Here is an 18,716-nt window from a genome sequence, read left to right on the forward strand (position 1 = left end):
CGTGTCTCATTAATGCAGCAGATTTACTTTCAAAATCATTCTAATGTTTCAGATCTTTACCTGAGTCTGCCATCCTCTGCTGCAGCACCTCCTGGTATAATCTTCGTAATAAATATGCCAGGGTCATCTCCAATGTGGGGATTATCTGTCCCCCCAGCAATACTGAATCCCAGGCCAGAATTCCCCTGTAGAAACAAAAAGCAGATATTAAATGACGTGTCTGTCACCTAAAACCTAGTTCCTCTTGCACTCTGCATTATCATGTTACTATTCAAATGGAAATCAGGTGACAACAGTCTTGTATGCTAAACCATAAAGTGCATGGTTAGCAGTAAAAGGAAGGCAGGAAAAACACTCAGGTTTATTCCTGCACTGTAAGAATGCAAGAGGCATTATATTTTTGCTTTTAAAAATTGCTTCCTTTATGCAGCAATTAAAATCACATTTATGAAGCAGGAATTAAAAACTTACAAATTGTGTAATATGAAAAAATATAAAGAATCATTAGAGTGTCAATTGTAAAAATCATACATTCATATGAAAAAGGAAAAAAAAGTTACATGAAAGAATTTGATTTAATAGAAGAGTAAACTTGGGTGTTTCATTTTCTTATTTCTGGTATTGTTGTTCTAATATCACTTCTCTGTCAAATAAATGTGTTTCTAAGTAACAGAAAACTTCCACTTCAGAAGACAGGGCCCTCTTCTAGAGTCATAATGCGCGGGAGATACTTTTGAACAATAAACAGACTTTAATTTGCAATAACAATAGAAAAGACATGCAATAGTGTAGCAGCATGTAAATCTGAGTAGTTTGTAGCCTAATAAAGCCTTTACACTTACTCCTGTAGATTATAGTAACTGATATCCTGTGTGTGTGTGTATATATATGTATATACATATACATATATACATATATCTCTTTATCTCTTTCTAAAGATATATATATAAGGATATATATGGATAGATATATATAAGGATATATATATGGATATATATATAAATCTAAAGGATATATATGTATATCTTTCTAAAATTTGTACGTAAGGCATAATTAAAAGTCCCCCCAAATCCACAAACCATATTATTTATTTCTTATTTCTAAAGTCTCCTTTAATGCCCATCTCCCATCTCCAGAGCTACATATGTTTTCACAGTTGTGTGGTAATTTTTTCCAAATCACATTATATTTTAAGGCCTTTCTGTGTAGCTAGGCAGTCTTTATAATTATTCATCTTAAATGGCTAGTCATGTTTCATCAACGTCACATATCACTTATTTAACCAGTCCCTTATCACTGGATATTACATTTCTCTACATATTCTTACAACAAATATAGCTTACTAAATTTATGATCACTTGATTAATTTCCACTCTGGGATAAAAAGAGATGAGGGCTACAAATTTGGTAGTTATTTCAGAGAAATTAATCAGGGCACTTGGTTAGTCAGAAAGGTTCAATGTCAAGATCAGCTATAACTTGATAGCTATACCACTGCAAATGTCAAGGTAATGTTTAGCAATTTTTATTGACTGAATTAATAAAACTGAGTTCCAGAGGGTTGTTTTTGCAATTGTATATTTCTTACATATGTTGAAAGGGTGAAATGAATAATTCAGCTATGGCAACTAAAATCCCATGTCTTTATACTTCTGATGTCTTCTCTAATTCTGTTTGCTCTTTGAAAAAGTCTAGTGTTCACTGAACAGTTATTACTTATTAGCAGTCATATAATCATGAATTTATTTAAAAGTTATTAAACACCACCTCTGTACCTGGCACTAGAGTAAGCCCTGGAGCTACAGGAGTAAATATGTCAGTTTTTAAGGTACATGAAGGGGAAATGCAGAGTGTAGGAGTGGCTAAGAGAACCAAACACAGTGACTTGGTGACATAGAGAAGAACATTTTGACATAGGGGGAAGAACTTGTGTAAAAGCCCTTAGGTGAGAAAGGGTATACCACACCAAGGAACAGACAATAAAGTTGGAACAAAGAAAGCAAGAAGAATTGGATAGACGTACCTTCATCATGAAATTTACAAGAGCAGAGTATACGAGGGACCATTTTGGATTTTAAATACTTATTGACACCAAATGACTGTGTTAGTATTGGTTGAGCATTTCCTATGCAACTGACTCTAAATTAAGACTGCAGAGGTTAAGGCCAGATGGTTTCTGCCTTCGTGGATATTCAAAGCATAGCAAAAAAAGCAATGATACTGTGGCATCCAGTGATCAGTATATTTCACGTACTGTATAACCTCAACTGCACTGTCAAGTATGTAGCCATGGAGATAGTGTTTAGGGAACTTAATGAGGCAGTTCTCTAAGATTCAGAGGTTTGGGAAAGAAAAAATGGGAGGATGAGTATTTTCAATGTAATTTGGGTCAAGCTCTAAGCACATCAACTAGAGTGTATTGGTCTCACTATAGTTAGCATCTCAGGGATAATAATTTCTTGATTAAGGAGAGTAGGGAAGGAGGCAAGCAGGGATTGGGTGATACCCAAACACTTTCTCCTGATATTGTCAACGTGTTTGGAGAGGGTACTCAAAACTCTGTCATGTGAGAAATATATTTGTGATCTAACTCTTAACTTTGTCAACTTTATTTCCAGCTTCACACTTTACCCCCCAGGAATACTGAAGTGAACTGCGGGTTCTTTACTGCACAGACCTCACTATAATTCATCTCTTGGTGTTTGTGTATGCTGTTTTCTCTATCAGAAACTTCACATCTCCTCCTTGACTAGTTCATTTCTTCTCATTTTTGAAGATGTGGCTCAGACGGTGTTTGCTCAAGTTAATACTAAATTATCACCCAACCCTTCCTTAGATAGATCACATTTCTGTGTTTTTGTAGGTTTTTATGCTTACTTATGTTATGCATTGTGCTATTTTGTAGTTGTCTGTTTCTGAGTCTATTTTTCCTCTAAGCTGGGCTTGTAGAAGGCAGGAACTGTGTAGTATTCATCTTTGTTTTTTTGGAGCCTTGTCTAGCACATAGTATTGACAATAAATACTTGATGAAGGAATTAACAGAAAAACAAGCCTACTGAGAATGTTTGTGCCCTAACGGGAAGACTCAAAAAGGACACAATAGAAATCTGCAATGTGTTAAGGAATATAATATGGAAGTAGAAGCCATTTGCTCTGTCATCACAAAAATAAAAAAGCAGAAAGCTCAGGCATTCAAACTGTGGTACAGCTAAAGGCTGACTGATACAATAGAACTGTTCAGATTGGAGATGCACTACTCTGTAAAGGATAGAGAGTCCTTCACTCAAGAGGTATTTGGCTAGTCACTGGGCATGAGGGACCCAGATATTTATTGAAAGGTTAAACTGTATGATTTTAAAGAATTCTCTTGGGACTCTGGCTAGATATAGGAAATCTGCTTTTGCCAAAAGAGAAAAGGGGATGTTTTAGGGACATTTAGTGGGGGAAGTATATCACTGTCAAATTCTCGAAACTTTGTGAATCAATATATCTTTGAAATAATAGCTTTGGCAGCAACCTAGAAACATTTAACCACTGTTTTTCTTTTGAATTGACTACAATATGGAGGAAACTGTGGCTCTGGCATTTTCTAATATACATTCCTCTGTCCCCAGACCCACTCTGAGGAAAATAATGAATATATTTAGGAAATTCACAATGGAAACTAGGTAGGTAGAGACAGAATATAACTTGCACTATGGTTCTCTTCCCAAAGCATCCCTGAAAGCTTTTGTGTTTCAATTAAAACTAGTCTATCAGCTGGGTCTGGCCAGTCATCATGGTTCTTTACAAGAGATTCATCTTAATTCAGCTAAGGAAATGATTTAGAGAGCTTTCACCTCCCTTTATTGTTCTCTTCCAGCCTTCCCTTTTAAGTCTTTAGTACCAGCCAGCAGCATTTAGCAGAGAGAGGGACAGATGTAAAACTGTCAGTGAAATTGCGGCCTGCTGCTCTCTATGGCTGAATCACTTCAATCCCCTGACAATTGTCCCAGAGCCTGCCAGCTGCAGGGACAGATCTCAGCTCCTCTCTTCTCTGAGCAGCAATCTCTCCATGTGAACAGGCAGACCCCTGGTTGACACTCTTAGATGCTGAAAATTGTGACTAATTAACCAAGTGTTGATCTCTGATGCAGTCAATGGAAACTTCGAGGTGCCACGCTGGTAAGGGCAGACCCTGTAAAGGGTTCTGGGTGGGCTGCTGTATCCTTGCAGTTGGGCAGATTCCATGACAGATGAATGTCACTGACATGGACCATTCTTTCTCCTAATTGTTCACATTTGCTGATCCTTCTCCATGAGCACAAACCCATTTTCTAGCCAAATGACTTCTTGTTTCACGTACTGCACACCGTCTCCTCTCAGAGAGAGAATCCACAAAATGGAAAGACATTTTACAAATATGATAAATACAATGTCTCTAGGAAAGTCCTACTTTTATTAAAAGTTTATTTCCCAAATGAAAATTACTCTCAAAATGGGGTTATATATAATAAAAAAGAGGAAAATAAGTAGTAATATTATAATCACATTCATTTATATATAATGTTCTACTGACAAGGAATTTTTTTGATTTTTAGAATTTTTCTACTTTAAAATACTGTTTGACCTGATCATTCGAATCTAGGATTTTATCTTAAAGAAATAATCAGAGAAACATGAAAAGATTTGTGTTCAAGGCTTGCTGTATTATTTTTCTAATGTTAAAAAAACACAACTGAAAACTGACTTCCATATAATGGAGAAATAGTTAAAATATTGTGGTACATTTATCTGAATGTGGGGATAGTTTGGAGTCATTAAAATTGTAGTGCTTTCGAATAATAAAGACATGGAATTAGCCCAGGTGCCCATCAATGGTGGACTAAAAGAAAATATGGTACATATATACCATGGAATACTACACAGCCATAAAAAAGAATAAAATCGTATCCTTTGCAGCAATATGGATGCAGCTGGAGGGCATTATCCTAACTAATGCAGAAACAGAAAACCAAACACTGCATATTCTCACTTATAAATGGGAGCTAAACATCGGGTACACATGAACATAAAGATGGGGACAATAGATCCTGAGAAATACAAGAGGGAAAAAGGAGGGAAGGGGAAAAAGGTTAAAAAACTACCTATCTGGACTTCCATCCATAATTGCTTCAAAAAGAATAAAATACCTAGGAATCCAACTTACAAGGGATGTAAAGGACCTCTTCAAGGAGAACTACAAACCACTACTCAGTGAAATAAAAGAGGACACAAACAAATGGAAGAACATACCATGCTCATGGATAGGAAGAATCAATATCATGAAAATGGCCATACTGCCCAAGGTCATTTATAGATTCAATGCCATCCCCATCAAGCTACCAATGAGTTTCTGCACAGAATTGGAAAAAACTGCTTTAAAGTTCATATGGAACCAAAAAATAGCCCACATTGCCAACACAATCCTAAGTCAAAAGAACAAAGCTGGAGGCATCATGCTACCTGACTTCAAACTATACTACAAGGCTACAGTAACCAAAACAGCATGGTACTGGTACCAAAACAGAGATATAGACCAATGGAACAGAACAGAGTCCTCAGAAATAATACCACACATCTACAGCCATCTGATCTTTGACAAACCTGAGAGAAACAAGAAATGGGGAAAGGATTCCCTAGTTAATAAATGGTGCTGGGAAAATTGGCTAGCCATAAGTAGAAAGCTGAAACTGGATCCTTTCCTTACTCCTTATATGAAAATTAATTCAAGATGGATTAGAGACTTAAATGTTAGACCTAATACCATAAAAACCCTAGAAGAAAACCTAGGTAAAACCATTCAGGACATAGGCATGGGCAAGGACTTCATGGCTAAAACACCAAAAGCAACGGCAGCAAAAGCCAAAATTGACAAATGGGATCTCATTAAACTAAAGAGCTTCTGCACAGCAAAAGAAACTACCATCAGAGTGAACAGGCAACCTACAGAATGGGAGAAAAGTTTTGCAATCTACTCATCTGACAAAGGGCTAATATCCAGAACCTACAAAGAACTCAATCAAATTTACAAGAAAAAAACAAACAACCCCATCAAAAAGTGGGCAAAGGATATGAACAGACATTTCTCAAAAGAAGACATGCATACAGCCAACAGACACATGAAAAAATGCTCATCATCACTGGCCATCAGAGAAATGCAAATCAAAACCACAATGAGATACCATCTCACACCAGTTAGAATGGCAATCATTAAAAAGTCAGGAAACAACAGGTGCTGGAGAGGATGTGGAGAAATAGGAACACTTTTACACTGTTGGTGGGATTGTAAACTGGTTCAACCATTATGGAAAACAGTGTGGCGATTCCTCAAGGATCTAGAACTAGAAGTACCATACGACCCAGCCATCCCATTACTGGGTATATACCCAAAGGATTATAAATCATGCTGCTATAAAGACACATGCACACGCATGTTTATTGCGGCACTATTCACAATAGCAAAGACTTGGAATCAACCCAAATGTCTACCAGTGACAGACTGGATTAAGAAAATGTGGCACATATACACCATGGAATACTATGCAGCCATAAAACAGGATGTGTTTGTGTCCTTTGTAGAGACATGGATGCAGCTGGAAACCATCATTCTTAGCAAACTATAGCAAGAACAGAAAAGCAAACACCGCATGTTCTCACTCATAGGTGGGAACTGAACAATGAGATCACTTGGACTCAGGAAGGGGAACATCACACACTGCGACCTATCATGGGGAGGGGGGAGGGGGGAGGGATTGCATTGGGAGTTATACCTGTTGTAAATGACGAGTTGATGGGTGCTGACGAGTTGATGGGTGCAGCACACCAACATGGCACAGGTATATATATGTAACAAACCTGCACATTATGCACATGTACCCTAGAACTTAAAGTGTAATAATAATAATTATTTATTTGTTTATTTATTATATTTTTTTTGAGACGGAGTCTCGCTCTGTCGCCCAGGCTGGAGTGCAGTGGCTGGATCTCAGCTCACTGCAAGCTCTGCCTCCTGGGTTCACGCCATTCTCCTGGCTCAGCCTCCTGAGTAGCGGAGACTACAGGCGCCCGCCACCTCGCCCGGCTAGTTTTTTGTATTTTTTTAGTAGAGACGGAGTTTCACCGGGTTAGCCAGGATGGTCTCGATCTCCTGACCTCGTGATCTGCCCGCCTCGGCCTCCCAAAGTGCTGGGATTACAGGCTTGAGCCACCGCGCCTGGCCAATAATAATAATAATTAAAAAAAAAAAAAGAAAAAAAAAGAAAAAAAAAAAAAACCTAATGTGTGCAGGGCTTAAAACCTAGGTGACAGGTTGACAGGTGCAGCCAACCACCATGGCACATGTATACCTATGTAACAAACCTGCACATTCTGCAACTGTATCCCAAAACTTAAAATTAATAAAAAAGAAAACGTCAAAAAACAAAAACAAAAACAAAAACAAAAACAAAACAAAAAACTACCTATCTCGTACTATGCTCACTTTTTAGGTGATAGGTTCAATTATACTCCAAACCTCAGCACCATGCGATATAACTTTTTAATAAACCCCCAGAATCTAAAAGTTAAAAATAAAAAATAAAATAAAATTTCAGAGCTGTTAATAAAAATGGAAAATGTTGATTATATAAATGTGAGAAAAGAGTGACATTTTAACTACAGTATGATTGCCACTGAAGACATTTAAAATGACTTAATTTTAACAAGAAAATTATTAACTATAATTTAATAATAATAAAATTGCTTAAATAATTTAAACTACCTAAGAAGGGGAATTTTAAAAAAATTATGAAGCCCCTAGTAAAATACTAAAAATATTATTAAGGGAACTAACATTTATTGCATGTTTATTCTATGCTAAACACTAATCCATGCTTCTTATAATTTCCTATGTGGTAGATTGCATTATTCTCTTTTCATATATTAAACTGAAAAATAAACAACAAGCAAACAAACAAAGAAAAAACTGAGGCTGAGAGGAGTGAAGTAACTTACTTAAAGACTTAAAGCAAGTAAATAGTGAATTCAGATTTAAAAGCAGATTTGTCAGGCTTCAATTACTATTTGCTTTCCATTATATCACATTGTCTCTTCTGAGTTCAAAAACTAATTCAATGATGGGGAAGTAATATAAATTTTAGTTATAAGGAAACACTTCACTGGATTTTTGGAAAAGATTTAAACTTCTATCAGTATCGTGAAAATATTTCAAAACATTTCTAAGAAAGTGGTATGGTTTAGTGGAAAAACATAGATCTGGGTCGTTTCAACCTGGGTTTGGACACTGGCTCTGCCACTGATATCTTTGTGGCATTGGATAAATTTCAAAACTAGACTTTGAGTCTAGTTTTGTCATCTGTCAAATGGAGATAATGAGATGAATACAAATGACACAGGCACCAGTGGAGTGCTGAGCACAGCACATGGGTGATGATCAAGCAATGCTAGTTCAATTACTTTGGTTTGATGCACAGCACTGTTTAAAGGGTCCTTACAAGTTTGAGGACAGTCAGGGAGAGCAGATGTCAGACAATGTATTCTTTAATTCATGCCTTACTTATTGACGCAACAAGTATGGATTAATGCATTTTAACCTACACTGATAATATATGTTACTTTTCTTCATTAAAACAAAACTTAGCCAGAAATACTAAATTTAGGGGAAAGATTAGGTTATAGTATTGAAACCTTAGATAAAAAACAGCTAGATAAAAAAAGACTCAATGTTCTTTTAACATTTTAATACCCATGTTCTATTTGATAATATTGAAATGGTATATTCCTCTCACCACGCGCAAGATTCCTGTATGCTTCCCTTAACCTAGGAACACGTATCTGTTCCTTTTGCTACTTGTCAACCATGATCAATATTCAAGTTTACCTTCGCATATTTGCTCCAGCAAAGACACTTATTTTAACTTAATATAGTTTATACTATAAAACTATATATATATATATATATATTTTTTTTTTTTTTTTTTTTTTTTAGATGGAGTCTCGCTCTGTCGCCCAGGCTGGAGTGCAGTGGTGCGATCTCAGCTCACTGCAAGCTCCGCCTCCCGGGTTTACGCCATTCTCCCGCCTCAACCTCCCGAGTAGCTGGGACCACAGGCGCCCGCCACCTCGCCCGGCTAGTTTTTGTATTTTTAGTAGAGACGGGGTTTCACCGTGTTAGCCAGGATGGTCTCGATCTCCTGACCTCGTGATCCGCCCGTCTCGGCCTCCCAAAGTGCTGGGATTACAGGCTTGAGCCACCGCGCCCGGCCTATTGTTTTCAAATATAGTATCCATCAGCCCCTAATCTGTAAATTTCTGATAGGCACTCTGAAAATTACTAGTCTACCACTTGAACATTGGCCAATTAAGATAATAGAATAGCGAATAATATAACTAGGTAGAATAAAGATATCAAAAAAGATTGAAACAGGTAATAAGAAGTTAAAATAAAGAACTATGTAGGCTACATGCCAGAAGAGAAAAAGTCACTTGATAGAAAGGTCTGTTGGTTGGCAAATAATCTTCCAAATTGTCCCAGAAGTCATTTCACTTTGAACAGTAAATCTGGAGTGGCACAGAGAATAAAAAGGTGTCTTTTTCATACACATTACTTGTTAAAATTATTTTAAGTCTTTCTCACATCCACTTTCTGTCTCATGTTACAATATCTAAAGATGAACAGCCCCAGGTCTATCACTAGGATGTAAAGGCGAGAAAATAATGCAGACATTTCTAACTACCATTGCTAAATAGAGATTTTTTTCCTCAAATTTTTTATTTAGTTTTTAAATGCTATCTAATAATGTATGTGTCCTGGAACAAAGTGCTTAGTCCAGGAATAAGAAAAGCCTTTTTCACAATTATACAATCTCCAGGAATTACATTTAGGATGCCCCATCGTTTGTTCTATTAAATTGTATTTTTCTGGAAGCTGCTGGGTAGAAAAGCCATCAGAAGAATGCTTCATTTGGTAAATGTTTACATAAAAATGCTTTAACAAGATGGGGGATGGTATAAAGGAAGCAGTTTAATAAATAGGCCACAAGAGAATGCCAGATTACTGTAGACCAAAGAACTCCTGAGAAGCAAAGAAAAGTAAACACAGAGAAAGTAAATTATTATCTGTGTGTGTGTGTGTGTGTGTGTGTGAGAGAGAGCGAGAGAGAGAGAGAGAGAGAGAGAGAGACTTTTAACCTTAGGGAAGATATGTGGCAGTATCGAAAGAGAAGGAGACAAAGCAGAGAAAAGATTTTGGAGGATGGCAGGGAGGGGACTCAAGCATGTCTTTAGTCTAAAGGAAAGAAGCCCCTGGGAAAGGGAGATTGAAGGTACAGGAGAGAAGGGAGCACATAAAGAAACATAATCTTGAAGGAGGAGTGAGAATGGGGCCCAGAGTTCAGACTCTTTGAGTACTCCTGTAGGTACTACTTAATTGCATGTGGTTTAGCCACAAAATAAAATAGTATTGTATAAGTTTATTTGCTGACATGAAAAGATCTTTATAAAATAGTTGTAGATAAAGTAGGAGACAATTAAGGATTTAAACTTTGACCTCACTTTACAATATGCATGAATTTAAAAAGTTTGGAAGTATGCTCATTAATTTATTAATAGTGGTTCTCAGTGACTATCAGCATTGTAGATATTTTTCTCTTGTCATTTTGAGCAGCTCCATCTTTAATTTTTCCTTATAAATATATCTTGCAATGAGCGCATATGCACGTATACACATGCACACACAGACACATACACACATATTACACTTATACAACATGTGTAACATTAGAACAAATAAGTTCGCTTTTGACACAGCATAACTCAGCCATGGGTAGGGGAAGGAATACTTTACTCTCTGAGATAAGAATAACTGAGTTCCTACAGGTAAGTTATAGTATTATTTTAAGGTGGAAGAAATTAAAGGTCATTTTAAGGTAAAGGAAAAGGAGGCTGAAGGAAGTCTTAACTGATTAGATGTCTTTACTCCTTATATTTAGAAGTCAAGACATCAGAGGGAAAGGTCTAGAATGAAGTTGAGAACTTAAGTAAAGCTGTAAGTGGTTGGAACTGCAGCTTTGAGGCAAGAGAAAGACACTTAGGGATCAGCTGGAGTCTGCTAAGCAGCACCATGGTGGGATGCCATCAGCGTGTTATGGGATTTTCTCCCACAGAGCTTAGTAATCTTGAACAGTGAAAGGGATGATTTGGTTGCTTTAGGGCTGAGGCTTGGGGAAAAAATATGGTTTACTTTGTAAGTGATGAGTAATATGTTAGAAAGGATAGGAAAATATGAGATGCAAGGAGGATACTCATTGACTGGAAGAACAGAATAGGGTGAAAAGATGGAGATACAATGGATAGCTTTATGGAGAGCAGGAGATGGAAGAGGGAGCAGCAGGCTGTGGATATTGGCAGATTTCAGGGTTCAAGATTTTAGAGATAAAGCAGCACTCAGTGTTAGTCACATGAGTATAGTAAAGGTCAAGTTATAAGAGTAAAGGTCAAGTATTGAAGTGATGATCAAGCCAGGGTATTTTGTAGCTGACACTGAAGTTTCCCAGTAAGATAGCAGGAGATTTAAAAAACAAAAAGATAGTAAAGATAGAAAAAATGGCTAACATTTTTCAGTGAAACTGAGGAAAGACCTAGAGTAGAAGGAGAGAACAATGAGAAGAGGAGTATGATGTGAGGTAGTGTGGCAGTGAAGTATTCTAGGTAGAGGAACAAGATGTGCTAAAGCCTAAGGAAAAGAGAGAGCTTGACTTGTTCAAGAAACTAAAATGGGACCAGAATAGCTATGCAGTGGTAAGAAAAGGAAGGACAAGATGAGGTAAGAGAGGGTAGCAGGGGGTCATATGCTTGGGACACAGTAGGTTTTGGGGTCATAAAAGGCTTAAAACAGGGGCATTACATTATCTGATCTAGTTTAAGATTATACTTTTTATTGTGTACAAACATTGGAGAGTGCTGAAGGGGAGAACAGAGAGGCAACTCTGGTCAGAAATTGATGGCATCTGAACTAGGCTGATAGCAATGGGGATGGCAATATTTGAGGCATGATTGGAAGGTAGAAATGACAGGACTTACTGATGGCTGGAACATGAAAGGGTGGAAAAGAGAAGAATCAAAGATGACGTGACACATAGCTGGACAGGGATGATGTATATGAGATGAGAAGACTGTGGTGAGGATGGGGAAGCCAGTTTGGGATATGTAAATCAAGGCTTAGGCTTGGGTCTTTTTCAGTTTGAGAAATATGTTGGTGTTAATGGAGAGAATGAAAAAAAAATACTGACATCATCAGAAAAAAATAATAGGTAACACTCATTTAGTGCTTTCTATATATTAGATACTGTGCTAGACCTTACAAGTGCCTACTTAAGGAAGTCAAGATGCTGGTCAGAAAATAGGGTGGGTTATTGCAGGAATATCAGGAAAAAGTTCTAAGCAAAGTTATCTACTTTGGTTCCCACAACTCTGTAATGAGAAAGTTTTCTGAGTGACAGACCTAGGATTATGGGCTTTCCTGGAGAAACTGGATTATCTGAGTAAGGAGCGATATGACAAATGTGATGCTTTGCCATGATTAATTCAAGGGCATTGTGTGTTTAGAATGCTGAATTTAGAATAGGCTGGGTGGATTGAGTCAGAAAGCAAGGAGAGCAATATGGGATCAAATATAATATGTAAGCTGTGAATTCTTAAGATCTGATCTAAGATGTTGTCAATGATACTCCAACTACAAAATTTCTAAGTAACATCAGTCTTGTGTCCTGTAACACTATGTATCTGAAATGCCACTGGCAGCAAATATGTAATTCTCATTAACTCTCAACATAATTTCTTAATTTGTTGATCATTTTTCCAGTGTAAGCTGGTAATAATGGAGTGAGTCCCTCTTTTGTATTCCCATCAAACCTAATGACATCTCTGCTTGCGTTCTGAAAAGTATTAAAGCAGAGACATCTGTTTAGAGTGGTTTGTGCAGTTGAAAATAAGAAAGAAACAAGAATGCTCATCAATTCTTATTACCACAGCAAGAAATCTGATAGTCATCCTTGACTCCTGCCTCCCCATCAGTCCCTATATTTTATTAAAACTCAAATCTTGTTGACTCTACCCCTGAAATACCCCTCAAATCCATCCAGCTCCTCTTGCCTTCTACCATCACTGTCTAGTGTAGAACATCTTTAGTTCTCCTCATTGGTTTTCTGGTTTCCACACCTGACTCACTTCACTCCTTCCTTCACATGCTAGGATGTGCTCAAAACAACAAATCTCAAACTCTAATGCCTATGAAGGCAGAAAACACAGATAGGAGGGTGAAGGAATCCCAGGAGAGGTAAAACAACAGAGCAAGAATGTAAGTGATAACTGATCTTCATATTGGAAACAAAATAGAAGTGTGGGTTGAGAACATATCTCATCTATAGGGATAAGCTGCCACTCAGCTTTTATGGGTTACTGCCTCTCTGAAATGGGGTCCTCTTATTGGATAATTGTCTTACCCTCCACACACCCCAGAGAAGCCAGAAATCAAATTTCCTTAAGTAAAATCTCAATTTTTAAATGTTAGAAAATTATTGAATATCAATAAATATATATTAGGCTGTGCTAGTCCAAATCCTCTGAGAAGCAGATGTCAAGACAGGATTAAATGTAAAAATTTTATGAGGGGAAATGCTTGTGAGGGAAAATGGGGAAACATCCAGGAAAGGTTAGAAGAGCCATTAGATCACCATGCAATTCCGATCCCAAAGAGGAGGAGAGAAAGAAGGAAGATAGGATGGAAGTATCCTTCATTGTTTTTCTCTGAGTCCATCAGAGAAGCCCCTTTTCTCCCAGAAAAGGCCCCGCCTTAGTAGCCGTGCAGCACTAGGTCACTGGCTCAGAGGAACCGTTGGGGCAAACTCAAGAATAGATTTCAGATTTGAGAGCTTAGCAGCTGGGTTCCAGGTGAATTATGCTCCCTGTAGTTGGCAGGCTGTGAAGCACATCCTCATGACTGCCCCATAGGCTAACATTGTGACGAGAAAACACATCTGCAAGCCAGAGATATAGTCTGACCGTCATCATTTTGTAAACTGCTCACCATTCAGTGAACTAACTTGTACTTTCTTCTGTGTAGCTTTATATATCCCATGGAACACGTAAAGAAAAGTGCTTGACGCAGAGTAACTCCTCACTTTCCCCTTCATTTTCCTCCTCTATACAATTCTGTAACTGATTTACAATTCATTACTGCACACAGCACATTGTTTTGTACTTGTTTATATATTTATTTTTCCTATTCTATTGTGAGAATCAATGCAAAATATCAAAACCTAGTTATTCATTTTCCATGTCAGAATTGCATAGCACCTGTATATGAACAGTGCTGAATAAATCCCTGTATAAACTGAATTGAACTGAACTATTTTCTATTCTGTAATTCTTATTTTCTTTGCTGTTGAATTTCTATTCAAATATCAAACTCCACCTCAACTGCTATCTCTGATGTTTTCTCCAACTGCTTCAGGCAGATGTGATGACCCTTCCTTCTGGGCTTCCGTAAAACTTCATTCACAACGTGAGTGGACCACTATTCATATCGTGTCTCTCTTTCTCTAGATCCTCAGCACCTGGAGGGCAGGGGCCCCACTGTATTTGCAATTATATTTCTCTCTCTGAATCTAATGTCCATTGACAGCAAATGCTCCGTAAATGTTTGATGAGTTAAACTAAATTGAAGAATAATCCAAAACATTTGTATGATTGAGCTAATAAGGAAGGGTCAGGTGAGGGGTTTACTTTAAGTTTTAACATAGGAAGGCTAAACTTTGAATCACCTAATTAATTCTGCATTTGTTTCTTTGAGAATCTGCTATCTGCTCAACATTGTGTCAAATTCTGCAAACCAAATAAAAGACGTACAGTTCTTGTTCTCGAAGAGCTTACAGTCTAGTTGGGGAGATGTGCCATACACATGGGGAATAGCACGAGTACGGCACAATATTTCCCATTTCCCATTGACTCCTCTCTCCCTGGGTTCTCTCATCCATCATTTACCAACTTTTATTGATTCTATCACTTGAGTAACTCTTGTTTTCATCCTTTTATTTCTATTTTCACTGCCTCTATTTCTTCATTTTCTATTGACCAGGATATGACAAATTCCAAGCATCTGAGAATGACTTTTTTTTTAACCACTTTTTTTTTTTTTTTTTCTTTTTGAGACAGAGTCTCGCTCTGTCGCCCAGGCTGAAGTGTAGTGGCGCTATCTCGGCTCACTGCAAGCTCTGCCTCCCGGGTTCATGCCATTCTCCTACCTCAGTCTCCTGAGTAGCTGGGACTACAGGCACCTGCTACCACGCCCAGTTAACTTTTGTATTTTTAGTAGAGACGGGGTTTAGCCGTGCTATCCAGGATGGTCTCTATCTCCTGACCGCTTGATCCTTCTGCCTCGGCCTCCCAAAGTGCTGGGATTACAGACATGAGCCACTGCGCCCGGCCTTCCCCGCCGCACCGCCCCCCCCCCCCCTTTTATGACTACCACTTTTCATTCCAGAAGTATAATTTTCTCATTTTCTCTCAAATCAGTTTAGATGTTCCTGCTGTTTTTTTTTTCTATTCCAAATCTTAAAAAACTTCTAAATGTTGAATAAAATAATATCTTTTTACTCTTTATTGAACCATGAGTTTTTTTTTTTTTTGGCAGATAACTAGAGATTTTTTTCTGTTGGTGTGCACTTATTATTTCTTCTAGTATTTTCTGGCAACACTGTAGGTTCTCATTTGCTACAGCCATAAATTTGTATTCCTTTAAAATAACTTCCCTTTAAAACAGTAACATGTGATTAACCAACTGTACCTCTGACTTAACAAGGCTTTAAAACTTACCCTTTCCTTTACCAACCTTGACTAGGCAAGAGGGATGGAAATGGACACTTGCTGTCATCTATTAGGTGCTACTCCCTTGGAATGGATAAAGAAAACAAGCTCTGTAATCATTCCTGCTGTGTTCAGATTCTAGCTTTACTATTTATTGGCTTGTGACCCTGAACAATTCTCTTAAGTTTTGTGAACTATTGCTTCTTCACCAGAACAAAAGGAATAGTAATACCTTTTGGATTGGTTATAAACTAGTAGCACTCAAAGTATCTTCAAGATCAAATAATAATAATATGTTATTTGTCTTTTTCATTGTGTTCACCTGTGTGCTGATGGTACAAAGGCAATGGCAGATAAAACTGTTGGTGCCTTAGTACAAAACTACGTAGTGGTGCCGAAGTATGCTAGTAAGTATAGAGTTCTTCACTCCCATATACTCACACAAAAAATTAATTTTACTTAAGAATATCTTTGATGAGGCATTAAAATTATTAATTTTCTTAAATATTGACCTTTGAGTCCATAACTTTATAATATTCTATGTGATGCAGTGAGCTATATACATAAAACACTTTAGTTGTATATTGCACGTGGTTTTCTACAGGAAAATAAAAATACTGTGCAATTATTTCAGTTGCAAGCTAAACTAACCACATATTTACTGAACATCAGTTTTACTTAAAAGAATGACTGATATACAAACTGGTTATTCAGTTTTGGGTATTTCACAAAACATTCCTGAAAACTAATAAAGTGAGATTGTTGTTGTTTTTTTTTTTTTTTTTTTTGAGGCGGAGTCTCGCTCTGTCGCCCGGACTGGAGTGCAGTGGCCAGATCTCAGCTCACTGCAAACTCCGCCTTCTGGGTTTCCGCCATTCTCCTGCCTCAGCCTCCCGAGTAGCTGGGACTACAGGCGCCCGCCACCTCGCCTGGCTAGTTTTTGTATTTTTAGTAGAGACGGGGTTTCACTGTATTAGCCAGGATGGTCTCGATCTCCTGACCTCGTGATCCGCCCGTCTCGGCCTCCGAGATTGTTGTTTTAAGGAAAAAAATTGCCAATATTTGTGGTCAATAGCAAAATTTGAATTTTCAAACAAACATTAGAATTTGGAAACTTTGTATTCGCCACCAATGAGCTGACAAGCTTTCTGACTTAAACATTTTTTTCTGATAGAATGGGTGATAATATTGACAAATACAATTTTTTGATATTATATAGTGAAGTGTGTCAACATTTGGAGAATCTGCACAGCTTGGTGAATCAATAAATCAATAATTTTCAATTAACCAATACATATTATACAAATACATGAGTAAAAGGTTCATTTAAAGTGCAAGATAGATGAATGAATTTTAGCGTAATGGTTAAAAAAAGTTCAATGATACAGTTTCAGATTCCACATAGAAGCTAAACTTTAAAGAACTACCATTTGTCAAGTTTTAATGTGGTATCAAAGAATATCCACAGTTATCTGAAAAGGCTGTGAAAACATTCTGCCTTTCTCCATTCACAGAAGAGTGAAAAAAATGGCCTATAAAGATATGAGAATCCAGCTGTATTAAATTAAGCCAGACATTAAAAGATTTGGAAAATGTAAAACAATGCCCTTCTATTTACTACTCTTTTTGGCTTTAAAAAATAAACCTAGTTTTAATTTTTTAAAGTTACATTAATATTTAATGGGTTTATTATTATTTATAAATAATTACATTTAAAATTTTCAGTTTTAATTTCTAATATGGCAAATATTGTAGACAGAATACCCATAAACTGTAGGAACTCTTCAAGAATTTTAAGTGTTAAAAGGATTCTGAGACCAAAATGTTTAAGAACTGTTTTTGTAAATATTTTATTACATAATTCTGATAAAGCATTTAGCTTGATACACTGGAAGGGCTCAGTAAATACTAGTAAGCTTATTTACACCAAGGGCTTTAGATAGTATTAGCCAGTATTAAAATTTCTTGAAATCACCCTCGACTATGATCCATTTTTCTTAATTTGAAAGTGAATTCAAGGAGCTGAGGCAGCAGAGTGCTTGAGGAGGGGAGAATGGAGGTGGATCTATCATAGTTGAATGCTTATCAAATTAATAATACTATTCATCACCTCAGAACATGCTATAAGGAACCAACTCCTAAAGAGAAAAGATTGTTCAATATGATGTGTTTTTCCGCAGTTGCATGGAGATTTTAAAAGCATGAACCCAGGTTTCCTACTCCCTCATGCCTAGTATGACTTCACATTCTTTTTTTTTTTTTTTTTTTTTTTTGGAGACAGGCTGGAGTGCAGTGGCACGATCTCTGCTCACTACAACTTCTTTCATGTCAGCTTCCCAAGTAGATGGGAGTATAGGCACATACCACCAAGCCTGGCTAATTATTTTTTTCCATTTTTTATTTTTTGTAGAGATAGGGTTTTGCTGTGTTGTCCAGCCTAATCTCAAACTCCTGAGCTCAAGCCATTAGGCCACCTCAGCTTCCCAAAATACTGGAATTACAGGAGTGAGCCGCCTCACCTGGGCTGACTTCACATTCTTGTACCAAGTATGCTATTAGTTACAGGCTTCTTAAAGCTATGCTGAGTCTACAGTTTTATATTCCATTTGATAAATGCAAGGTCCATTGGCAGTGGTAAGGATTTCAAAGATCCAACATTTTGTTTTAGGCAACTTTATTTGTAGAGTCTATTTCCTTACTAAAAGACATCCTGTGTAAATGTCAATGCTATGTTAAGATTAGCAATTCTTTGACCCAATAATCCAAACTCCCCTCGGCCCACCACTGTTACTGGGCTCAAAATCTATTCATTGGTATTCAGACAGTTCTAACTT

General features: G+C 37.2%; 1 protein-coding gene across 9 annotated transcripts in view; it reads right to left on the reverse strand.

Annotated features, from left to right (window-relative positions):
• The window catches only part of DLG2 (discs large MAGUK scaffold protein 2), a 1,315,102-nt gene that overhangs the window by 660,510 nt on the left and 635,876 nt on the right, over window positions 1-18,716 (reverse strand). For all 9 annotated transcript variants that reach the window (XM_033207409.1, XM_033207408.1, XM_033207419.1 and 6 more), the window contains one exon: window positions 61-185. In XM_033207409.1, the coding sequence (XP_033063300.1) occupies window positions 61-185 (125 nt within the window). The remainder of the gene's footprint in view (window positions 1-60; window positions 186-18,716) is intronic.

This window comes from Trachypithecus francoisi, unplaced genomic scaffold (assembly GCF_009764315.1).
Source record: "Trachypithecus francoisi isolate TF-2019V2 unplaced genomic scaffold, Tfra_2.0 Lachesis_group8, whole genome shotgun sequence".
NCBI lineage: Eukaryota > Metazoa > Chordata > Mammalia > Primates > Cercopithecidae > Trachypithecus > Trachypithecus francoisi.